Genomic DNA, 12,160 nt, shown 5'->3' with positions numbered 1-12,160 from the left:
AAAAAAGTTCGCTTAGAATATTTTTTTATACCCATATACCGATTTTCATGACAAAATTCTTACTTTTTCGGTGACGGTTTCCTTTTTAAAAGTGCCAAAGAAATCTTTTCTTTGAACGTGACCCCCCCCCCCTTGCTCTACTGGCCAGATGCAACTTATTGTGGGGACCATAACCTACTAAATATTGTTAACCTTTGCTCTATTTTTTGTGAGTTAATTTCCCATACAATGGTGACTATTTCGGAAATATATGACTGATAGATCATAGAAAAAATATATAATGTACTATCACATTTAGGAGAACAACGGATAGTCACACGTGCACTTGGCTAAGGTAACATCATATGTTTTTTTCCGAAATGGACGCCACTCACACCCCAAGGAATTTACTAGCCACCGTTACATATATTTTATATTCATTCAGCCTTACCCTATAAAATAAAACCGAGCGGAATTTTATTACTCTCGTCCGGCACTCATTTGAAATCATATAATTTTTGTTGAATGGATTGAATTAATTGAAATAAATGTCCGACTTAAAATACAATTTATTTTAAATAAAATTCGCAATGAATTTTATAAAATAGGTGCAATTTTCCGACCTGATTTTAAGCAATCTTGGAAAAACGATACTTTAATATTATACACATAGTCTAAATGACAACGTTATAACAACTTAGGCACATGCATACTTCAAATAATCTAATTAAAATTACGCAAATACATTGTGTACATATATTTTAATAATTTATAATTATTCTCAAAAAATTTGAGGCTTATTTTATATTCTAATGGATAAACCTATTAAAAACAAACGATATCATATCTACAAAATATTCACTTTTTTATTTAACGTATTTCTGTTCAATAACAAATTAATTTTAAGACGTAGTTAAAAATTTTAACCGTACAATTATCTGATAATTACAAGTAAATTCAAAACGAAATTAATATTTATATTATTAATAACATGAAGATTCAGATTAAATATGATGATTTTTGCAAAAACAAGGATAAATAAAAGTACAATTAAACTAAATATCTAAAAAGGAAAATATTAATGCATCTTTGAAATTTTCCACAGTTATTTATTAGGTTGTAAAAACTTCGTAAAAAAAATCGATCTTTAGAGGCGAATCTAACCCCTATTTTTTGGGGGTCGTTGGGGATTTGAATCATTTTCTTACAAATTACAAACTATGCATTAAATAAAAAAAAAAGGTACAAATAAAAGTTCTAGTTTAAGTATTTGTGCACATTTTCGTTTTGGTTTCAACTAAATAGCTTGAAAATTAACTGATACAGTAGAATCTCGATAAGTTAAAGTCCAAGGGAAACACAAAATATTTTAAGTTATAGAGGTTTTAAGTTATCAAGTGTCTATGTTAGGTAAAGGTTAATATAGAGGTATGTACATGTTTCTATGTACCCTAGTTAATATAGAGGTATGTACATGTTTCTATGTAGTTACTGAGGGCCTATACAGAGATTATTTATTTAAGTTATAGAGGTTGCGTATTTTAAGTTATAGAGGTTTTGGGCTCTGATGGGAAGTCAACATAGTATTTTTTGAAGTAACAGAGGTTTTTATGTTACCGAGGTTTAAGTTATCGAGATTCTACTGTATATATATTCCAGAAAATACTTTCGAAATTTTTGAAAGTAATTTGGAGCCGCCCTCACGAGTAAAAAGGGATGTTTAGAAAAAAATAATTCAAACAAAAATTGTTTATCTTTTTATAAGAAATAACTTTTAAATATGAACTTTTGTTTTGTCTCTAACGATTTACTAGATGGGTACTTTTTCAATTGATTGAATGAGTAAAAATATTAAAATTTTTATATTTCGGTGAATTTGGAGGTTAGAAAGTCAAAACCGAAACGAAAATGTGCACAGTTACTTTAGCTAGAACTTTGTTTGAATTTTTTTTATTTATTACATATTCTTTGTAATTGGTAAAAAATTGATTAAGACCCTCAACTACTCCTCAAAAATGGAGGTTAAGTACGCCCCTGAGAGGTCGGCTTTTTTTACAACATAATAAACTAAATAAACAAGTAAGGAATATTTCAAAGATGCATTAATTTTTTCTTTTTTACCATGATATTTAATTTAATTTTGTTGTACTGTAAATTATTAATAATTTTATATTTTAATATGAATAATTTTAAAATAATTGAAAAAATTCATTCAATAATAAGAATAGGCTTATGTCCTCTAAGAATAAATCGGATGGATAAGAACTTCAAATGATTAATCATGAAATGTAGAAAACAAAATTATTTTTTATAAAAAACGCTGGAATCCTCTAAGCAAGAATTATAGAACTCATTTAATAATTACCGGTATTAAGATGCCGTATGAACATATTCTGTGATAATTTTGACGTAGGCATGGTTATTTTCATTTAATTCTGACAGGAAAAAATTGCCATTCAAAATTTTTTGGAAAATAATTGGGGGCATAAAATTCAATTAGAATTTTGATATAAACAATAACCAAAACCACACATTTCTTCAATTTTCACCATTTCCTTAAAAACTTTTTAGGATCCTCAGATTCCTTCTTCCAGACTTGATTGTATTCAACAAAAAAGTGATAAATAGTATAATTTTTAGCGGAAAAGTTCTCAATATTTAGATGTGATGTATTCGCGATAGTAGAATACTGACCTGATCTCTACTGATTTAATTATGAAACCGTAAGTAAGGTGAAAACATTATCGAGAAAACATTAACGGGGACGGTAAAACTATATAGTGATTCAAGTAACATGTGACGTCCAAATTGAGTGTCAATGAAAACATATCTTTATGAACTGAGAAGTTAATGGTACAAAATAGGTTACATGTTATATGCATTTTTGTTTGTTTATACCCTTTCCAACCGCACAGTGTAATCACTGTGCCACACACAACATTTTGTTTCGTGCAGTATGTCAAAAAATAATGTGATAAAATGAATAACAAATATCTTGTATCTTTGCCCAAATTATTACTGTCTGTCCGAAACAATAATAGATCGTAATTGAAATGAAAAGGTCTACCACAGTTACATACGGTGATACTTGTTTCAGTGTGTACTGTTGGCGATGCGATACTAACAGTAATATCATAGTCTGGAATTTTTTTATAGATCACATAAATCAATCTAAAGAGTGTCCCGAGAATTCCTATGTGATTTTTAGATCTTGATCATGGATTTTTGGTACGAATAATAAATTATTACATGCATTTTTGCTTATGGAACACTTATAAATATATTATAAAAGAAATAGTAGCGTTTACCAACAGCCCGGATGATTTTAAGAATAAAAAAAATTTAATATTACAGTTTCGATTATAAATAGACTCGTGCCTGCGACTCTTTTTTTCACGCATGATCAGTGTCACTCTATTGTCGAATCCTTCTTCATGTTTGTTAAAAACCACGCGAATATTTTATATGCATAGGAGACACCTCATATTTTTCAATTTTACAGACTAACAGTTATGCTTTTAACATAAGGGGAGGTTAGTAGTACATATGCATGATGCGGTGGCTGTTCCAAAAGGTTTTAAGTCATAGAAATATTGTCTTACAGCAAGTGGCAGGCTAAAACTGAATGCAGCACTCAACAATACATCGACCACGTTAAAAAAATTTTTTGAATACTGCATCGTTAAATATTTTTTTCTCCAATATCTGACAATTAAATGATTTTTGGACACATGTTTATACGATTTTTTTTGTTTACTTTGTGTCAAAGAATGCATGACTAAAATAGTTCCTTGCAAATCTGAAAAACAACTTTAAAAAAAATTCTTGATCTAGAATTCTTGAAGGTTTTAGTTTTACATTTGACGACAACCCCCGGCATTAAGTGAAGAAATAAAAAGAAAAACATGTGTGCATTTTAGGAATATACCAGTTTCCAATTTTAGTAAATTATTAATTGTATCGAGCGTTAATTTGTGAAAGTTCATTATACTTTTTATTTATTATTTTGCAATAACGACCACTTATTGACGACAACTCCCGACATTAAGTGAAGAAATAAAAAGAAAAACATGTGTGCATTTTGAGAAATGCCAGTTTCCAATTTTAGATTTCCTTATTAGGTTTTTTAGGATTATTCCATTTTTAGGTTTTGAAAGGAAATTTTAAAGAATTTCAAGTAATTTCATTTTCTAGTCGTACACATGGCCAAAACTAGAGCACGCTACTATATTACTCTAATATTTTTCTCGCGTTTTAATGTATGTTACACGAAACCCTTGCCGATACAAATATCACTGCAAGTAACTGTGTGTGACTTGACAATTGCTTTGAACACATAATAAAAAAAGTCTTAAACAACCGTAATGTCAACATAAAAAATATATAATCTATAATTTGAATTAAATAAATTTATTACAAATACAGTTGGTTTTTTTGTGATGCTCTTTGTAGTAATGATGAGTGAATGCTTGTAAATTATTAAATGAAGTTAAACAAAATGCACACGTATAATTATTTACATCAAAATCACTTTCAATCAACTGTTTACATTTGTGATGTAAAAAGTGTCTCTCCTCCAAAAATACATGTCGACATTTGGGACATACACGGTACTCTTTAATGTGCATTTCAGTAATATGTTTATCAAACTGTAATACGTTTAATTCCGATAAACCACAAAATTGACAATCACGATAATTCGACGAACAAACTAAATTATGATCGAGTAATGTAGTTTCATATGGTGAAGCACATTTTGAACACATTTTCATTTTCATATCAACAGTTGAATTTTCTTCTTCTTCTAATATTTCAATTAAATTATCATCGTTGGTTATTTGTGCGCCTTCATTAATGTCAACAAACTGAAATTCTGGACTATTATTATTTGATGTTTCAGTTGTGCAAGTTCGTTTTCTTCTTTTCGAATTTAGATCACTATGTTTAATTCGTTTTCCATGTTCATTAGGATCAATTACATCTGACAGAACAATTTCACTTTCACCGTCATGATCTTCCTCAATAATACTTGGATCATCAACTTCTTCAATTTCTTCCTGAACTTCTTCTTCTTCATCATCGATTAATATTAAATTATTATCATCCGCTTTCACTTCCGTAGTTGTGGCTCTATATGTATTGCCATCTTCATGGAGAATATAGTAAGTTTGTTCTTCTTCTTCAAGTAATTGTTGGTCCTTATTTTCAGGACTTGTAACTAAAATTACCTGATTGCCACTAGAGTCAATATAAGTTTCATTCGCGGTTTGAATATTAGACACGGGGACAACGCTATAACTTGATTGAGTTTGTAAGATATTGCCTAGTTCAGTTCGTAAACATCGATCACTATGTAAACATAAAATACGAAATTGTCGTACAATCATTAGCTTCTCTAAGCATGGGCTGCATATTAACTCGGGAAGTTTTTCACCACGTTGTATCTAATTATAAGAAAGTAATAATTAATTTTTATGCATTAAAACTATTTTAATTTTACTTACCCTAATTGGAAAACATTCCATTATAAATTCGTTTAATGGTTGCCCTTCGATATCCATGAAAATATCTGACATTACAGGGGAACATCCCATACAGATACGACATATTCGTTTTAAATCTGGTGGTGGTATTTGATTTTCAATAAAATCAACTGGAAAAAGTATTGTATTCATTTTCACAAATAACTGTATTAAAATTTATGAAAACAAACGTCTGTTTAAAAACATTACATATTTGAATGTAACCTCAAATAATAAAATAACTTTTCGTTTTAATTAAACTTAGCTATACATAAACATTATAAACTTAGAACACATAGAACTTTCATTGATCATTTTTATGAGACACTAATTTTAAAATAAAATATTTTTTAAATACTATATTTAGTTTTAAATATTCAGTATGATAAAATCAAATGTACCAGTTTCATATATGGTTTTAGTCCAGAATAGTTGAAAAAGTCATGACGTCATCTGTGTGTATAATAGACAGAACGTTGCATTTACAAATGGAAGTGTAAGAAAAGTTGAATTTTGTATTTTATAATTAAAATAATTGAGAGAGGAATTAACGGAAAATATGCATTTTTAGTAAAAGTATCTAATTAATTAATGAAAATAATTTTTCTGTAAGACCAATAGTTTGTATGATATTTAAACTTTTTCGTTATTCGTTTTCAATAAATGCAACTTAAATAATGCTGTAATTTTATTCATAATAGATAATCATAATATATTAATGCATGTTAAACTCTTTTATTATTAAAGTAAATTATAATTAAATTTCTTTAGTGAGTAGGCATTTATATTTGAATTTATCGCCAGTATTATTTGTGTCTAGTAATTAAGAATATTGCTAGGTGTCGCTAGTGTATAAGAAAGTTGAATGACGTTCCAAGTTGAATGTACAAATAAACAAGTTTAGGTGGCGCAATAAGTATTAAAATTTTATAGATTATTGCTAGAAATGCCTATGTAAAACTTATGTTTAAAGCCGATGAAATATTCAAATTCAAAATTTAGGGTCTACATTTGTATGTGCAATACATCTCCTTTGATATTAAGATTGAAAAAAATGTTGCATTACGCTTTGAATCAGTTTTTTACCATCTAATTAAAGTTTTTTTAACAAAGAACAATGGAAACCGACTGGTTGCGAACTAATTCCCAATAGGCTTTTCATCGATTCGCGTTTGTTTCGGACAGTTGTCAAAGAACTATTCAACCCACATTTATTACGTAAATAGATAGACAACTCTTCTGAACATGAAATGCTACCCTGGAGTAAGGCACTTCCAGTAAACTATTTAAAAAAAAGGTGGGAATTATGTATTATTTGAATTATTTCTATTCAGTTTATCATTTTTTTTGTACTTATGTGTTTTCTAATAAAATAAAATAAGGTTTTTAAAATTAAATAACAAGTATTAATAAAATAATAATTTATTGCAGTATTTGAAACAAAATAGAATTCATTTTATTATTAAAATATTCAAAATTATTATTTACTAGTTTAGTGTAAGTTAGATGCAATGTCTAACCATTTTCATTCGTTAAGAGTCAATAATAATCACAAATTCGCTTCGTGCGTGAATTTCGTTTCCATGACAACGATACACTACTTTAATTATAGAATTGTATGGATGCATATAGAATTGTATGGATTGCATTGAAAACTTACATTTAAAATTTAATATTCTTGTTTCACAAATTTAAATAAATAATTATGATAATTTACATTTGAAAAATAATATTTGTACAATTTGATTTCTTATTTTCACAATTTTTAATGCATTAAGTTTAATTAATTAGTGTTTTTCAATCATTTTAATTTGACAGTTTCTATATCATTAACATGTAAAGAATTGCAAATTAGTCATAACAGCCTCCTTTATCTCCAAAATTTTTCACTTAAAGCGCTGGCATCGATTTTATTATCCCTACCATGACTACGCACACAACGAATAAACACGACCTAAAAGGTAATAAAAACGATTTATAAGACCTAAGCACTAAAATAAATTCAGTAAACACCATAAACAAATCAGATCATAATATAAACACGCCTAAAACGATCTAGACTAAATTACACTAATTAGTTAATGAACACAATGAAAACGGCCTAAACATTTGAATAAAGTCCAAAAAAGTTAATTAACGCAATAAATTGAGAATACACACAAAGAAACTTTAACGAATTTTAACGACATGCAAAATTTGAAAGAAGTATTATCTAGCCCCCCTCCCCCCGGACCGGGCCGTGTCTACCTATATTATTTAATACGTCCTGTAACAATAATAGAAGGCCGAAGATCCTTTTCGAAATTGAAATTAACACAAAACAGGTCTTTTTATCAATTTTGAGGTCAATTAACTCACAAATATAAGCGATATACTCTTATGAAAATTGCATCTGAGGTATGGATAACAAACTGCTATAATAGGTTCCTGCAAGAGTAGGTCATGAGAGGCCGTAAAATTCATGGCAAGTGCCATTGCTATGGTCACTATAATATTTATTTAATCACTATAAACACAAAATTGCTGCTAAAATCGTTTGTGGTTCCTTTTATATTGTTTTTTTCCTTGGGTTGTAACAAGTTATATTAATAATAATATAATACTATCATAATCTATAAAATGTAAAACTATTTCAACATGGATGTAATATTACACAAAACATGTATAAAATTAATTTTCTGAATGTTACTCGTATATAACTTTATCTGATATAAATTTAAAATAGATAGTGTTGAGAATATATAGATCTTCATATACAGGGCAATTTTCATTTTAATTTCCTCTATCACTAACAGCTTTTGAACAATTTTGTCCTTTCTCTAACAATATTGTTAGAGATAGAGTAAAACTTTTGGAAAAGAGGACAAAACATCATTAAGATTTGTGTGAAGTCCGTTGGATTTTCAAAAAAAATTTCACACAAAAGTTACTTTTCGTTAAAATAACCACTATGGTTTTTGTACAAATCCGATATGATAACGATTCCAAAGGGGCTGTTTATGGCCCCTCATTTATAAGAATAATTTAAAATGTTTTGTTGCCAAGAATAAGTCCCAAAAATGACGGACACTTATTTAAATCATCCTGTATACAGGGTGTTCTTTTATTGACTGCAGAACGTGGGCCTACAGAATAAGCTCATAAAGACGAAGGAAAAAGTTATATACCAATTTTGGTCCTGAGGCCTACTTTGCGAGATACTTAACAAAATAAATTAACATAATATTAACAAAAAGTAAATAACTTTATCGAATCACAGTTCAATAAAATTTTGAAGGCTGGTATTGTATTATTACATAAACTAAGAAATAATAATAATAATAAGAGAAGAAGAATAAGTAGGATGTGTTACATTGTACATAGATACAACCATTCCCACTACTATATTATGTCAATATGCATACAATAATCTAAACTGATGGTGACCCAATCAACTAATTCAGACATGCTATGATGATTATTTTATTTTATAACACAAATAATATTATGCATTTTTTGAGTGTTTTATTTTATATATGTAAATAGAATTTATAACCACCTCCTACCTGCCTTCAATATTTTATTGAATTGTGATTCGATAAAGTTATTATTCGATTATTTTTTATTAATATTTTATTAATTTATTTTGTAAATTATCTTGCAAAGTAGGCCTCAGTTCCAAAATTGGTAAATAACTTTTTCCTTCGTCCTTATGAGCTTATTCTGTAGGCCCACGTTCTGCAGTCAATAACAGAACGCCCTGTATAACGTAACGTACCTATATAATGTAATATGTATGTATTTTCTATTTATTTCATTTGCGTTTGGTGAATCAATGTAGGTAAACCATTTCTTCTCATATGTATTTTGCAAACGTAATAATTTGGTGTGGGTTTGACTACACACAGTAAGTAATAGTGTACATATATAAAACACTATTTGAAATTCGAAACATTCTATTTCTATTTCGGTAAATAGAAATATTATTATAAAACAGGATGAATTTCTTTCTATTAAAATTTTAGCATCAGTATGAACATCTCTAACGGAACTGCAATAATGGAATTCACACGCGGCTAATTTGATGATTTTTCAATGCTACTTTTATTCAAGGGAAACTGGGTAATTAAGTTTATAACTTTAGTCCAAAAATTGTTTGTGCAAACATTTTACATTAAACACAAAAATAGCGCGTTAAACCACCATATTCTTACTATACCCGTTCAAGACATGGTTTTTCACCATATATGAGTACTATTTGTATTACTATCGGTACTTCTGTACCTATGCCATTTTTGGAACTATTGAAACTGTTCCTTATCGCACGATCTTTGTTTGCTGTTTGGGAGTTAAAACCAAAAAAACTGCAACAGACACCAAAAAACCGACATCTACGTTACCCGGCAAACTAAAACTTTTTCAATCGATTCAGGTTGCCATGAATTTTGAATAAATGCAAAAATGTTTTTAAAACTGTCAATCTTTATTTTTGGTCAAAATTTTGTTTTATCATTTAAAAAAAATTGAGTTGTGAAAGTTATCAAAGCTGAAGAAAACCGAGAAAATTTAAAGTAAGTACAATGCAATTTTTTTGTAAAGTCATAATAAATATCCTAATCAAACGTAATGTAAGTACTCACATATTGGGTTGACTAAATCAGAAATATGTCTTTTTTAAACTAATACCACAATTATATCCTACAGAAAATCTAAAAGTAGCTATAAATTTAAATTCTTTAAAAAATCAAATAAGTATCTAACTAAAATTAATAAATTAAATTTAAGAAAAATATCTTGTAAATAAAAAATTTAGGGCTACATTTATAATGAACCAAAGTTTACCACCCCTTCGGCAAATCCCCACTTTGCATGATATAATTTTTATTTATTGGGGTTTCAAGATTTCTTTGAAAACCTTCTCTTGGTCAAATTTTAAATCAATCGGAGTTATAGGAAAGCTTAGCTTTAACCACCGTATACCATTATAATTTTTCAGAGACAAATTTTGAAAAAAAAGAACGCTCTATTCACTGGGAGAATACACGATGTTTATTTCGAACGGTGTTTGTGATTAGAGAGTACTTATTATCTCAAGTTTAAATAAAACGGTTGTTTAAATCTATGGGTTCAAAGTTTGAAAAGAACGAAATTATGGAAAAACTTTTCTCTATGTATATCTTGACATTAAAAACACCTGTATATTGGATATGTACTTGTGATTTAATTCAGTTGACTGCGATGGTAGGTACCATGTTCAACTTTGTTATGTACTTTGGATTCTTCTACGGTTAAGGTATATTATGGGTAAAGGTATATCTATATTAGAGACTATGTATCTATCCGGAGCATTATGCAAGCGAATCCGATGAGGAAGATATATATGTACTATATAGTATGTTCATAAATCCGGAACCTTGTGATACCGTCACTAACTTATATATATACCTATATATATACAAATGTAACCAGAGAGGTCTCGTGGGTGTTTTTGCATTACCTTTGGAAGTATGTAGAGACAAGCACAAAACGAAGATATGTCATAGTATTTTCTATATCGTATATAACGGTGAATCGCCAATGGATAGATAGACAAAGAGATGCTTTCTATGTTGGTCAACAAATATGATAGAAAATAACATGACCAAATGGACGAACATAAGTTTTGATACCACTATCATCCCTATTCCTACGTTACTTCATTAAATTATTCTCAAGGATCAACATGTTTGGGAAATTAGTTGACAGAAATGTCACATACATGTATATACGACCAAGCGAGTCAATTATGTTTGGGAAGGGAAATGAAGGTTTAAAGTATATGCTGGATGGAGGGGATTGGTAAGTTGGACATTTGTTCTTGGTGGTGATTAAACTATTTAATTTAATATATGAATATATTCACTTTAGAACTAAGTATATACAGCATCATAAACTATGGGTACATTATTATTGTTATCTGATTTGCATACACTAACATCACTTACGTGTTTAGTAAATTGAAATCGAATTAGAAGACTTTTCATCGTATTTATTATTAGTTATAGAATTTACTATAATGGACGCACAATAAGGATAGTAAACAAATTAAGATAAAAGATAATTAATAATTAATAATAGTTTCTTGGAGATGGCTATGATTTTTTACAGACCAATAGCGAGCTGTACGCGCTATTTATTAGATTCTAATGTTGCGTTGGGTATATTGCATTCGTTTAGCTTTTTTTTTTTTAAATTTCTTACGTAAAATGTATCATTGTGTTAGCCCACTACCTACTTTGAGATTGTTTCCACAGATTATAGTTTTTAATTTAAAACAGATTTGCAATTCCCTGAAAAAGTTTGTACTACTTAAGTTCTCTGAAGGTGCCTTCCTCCAGGTGGCTCTAAACGATTATATATCTTAGGGCCATCTATTAGTTTGCATAATAATTGATCTATTTCAATAGTTGTTGGGGAAACAATATCTCTATATATAAGAATTCAAGCTGACTGATCGATCAACGCACAGCTCAAACCGCTGGGTCTAGAAGCCTGAAATTTTGCACACAAGTTCCTTGAATGACGTTAGTGAGCACTAAGAATGGATTTTTATAAATTCATCTCCTAAAAGATTAAAAAGGGGATGTGAATTTCGTATATGGGAAACCCATGTCAATAATTTTATAGACAAATATATCTAA

At 28.8% G+C, this 12,160-nt stretch overlaps 1 protein-coding gene across 1 annotated transcript; it reads right to left on the bottom strand.

The window, feature by feature from the left end:
- Positions 1-2,932: 2,932 nt before the first annotated feature.
- On the bottom strand, positions 2,933-5,788 carry LOC123302107. The gene is made up of 2 exons (XM_044884897.1): positions 5,484-5,788; positions 2,933-5,423 (listed from the first exon to the last, which is right to left on the bottom strand). The coding sequence occupies exons 1-2, from the start codon at positions 5,652-5,654 to the stop codon at positions 4,380-4,382; spliced, it is 1,215 nt and encodes a 404-aa protein (XP_044740832.1). The 5' UTR covers positions 5,655-5,788; the 3' UTR covers positions 2,933-4,379.
- Between the last annotated feature and the right edge of the window lie 6,372 nt (positions 5,789-12,160).

The sequence above is a fragment of the Chrysoperla carnea genome, chromosome 1, assembly GCF_905475395.1.
Source record: "Chrysoperla carnea chromosome 1, inChrCarn1.1, whole genome shotgun sequence".
Taxonomy (NCBI): domain Eukaryota; kingdom Metazoa; phylum Arthropoda; class Insecta; order Neuroptera; family Chrysopidae; genus Chrysoperla; species Chrysoperla carnea.
The sequence above is the reverse complement of the archived record's forward strand: the minus strand, read 5'-3'. Positions and strand labels throughout refer to the sequence as shown.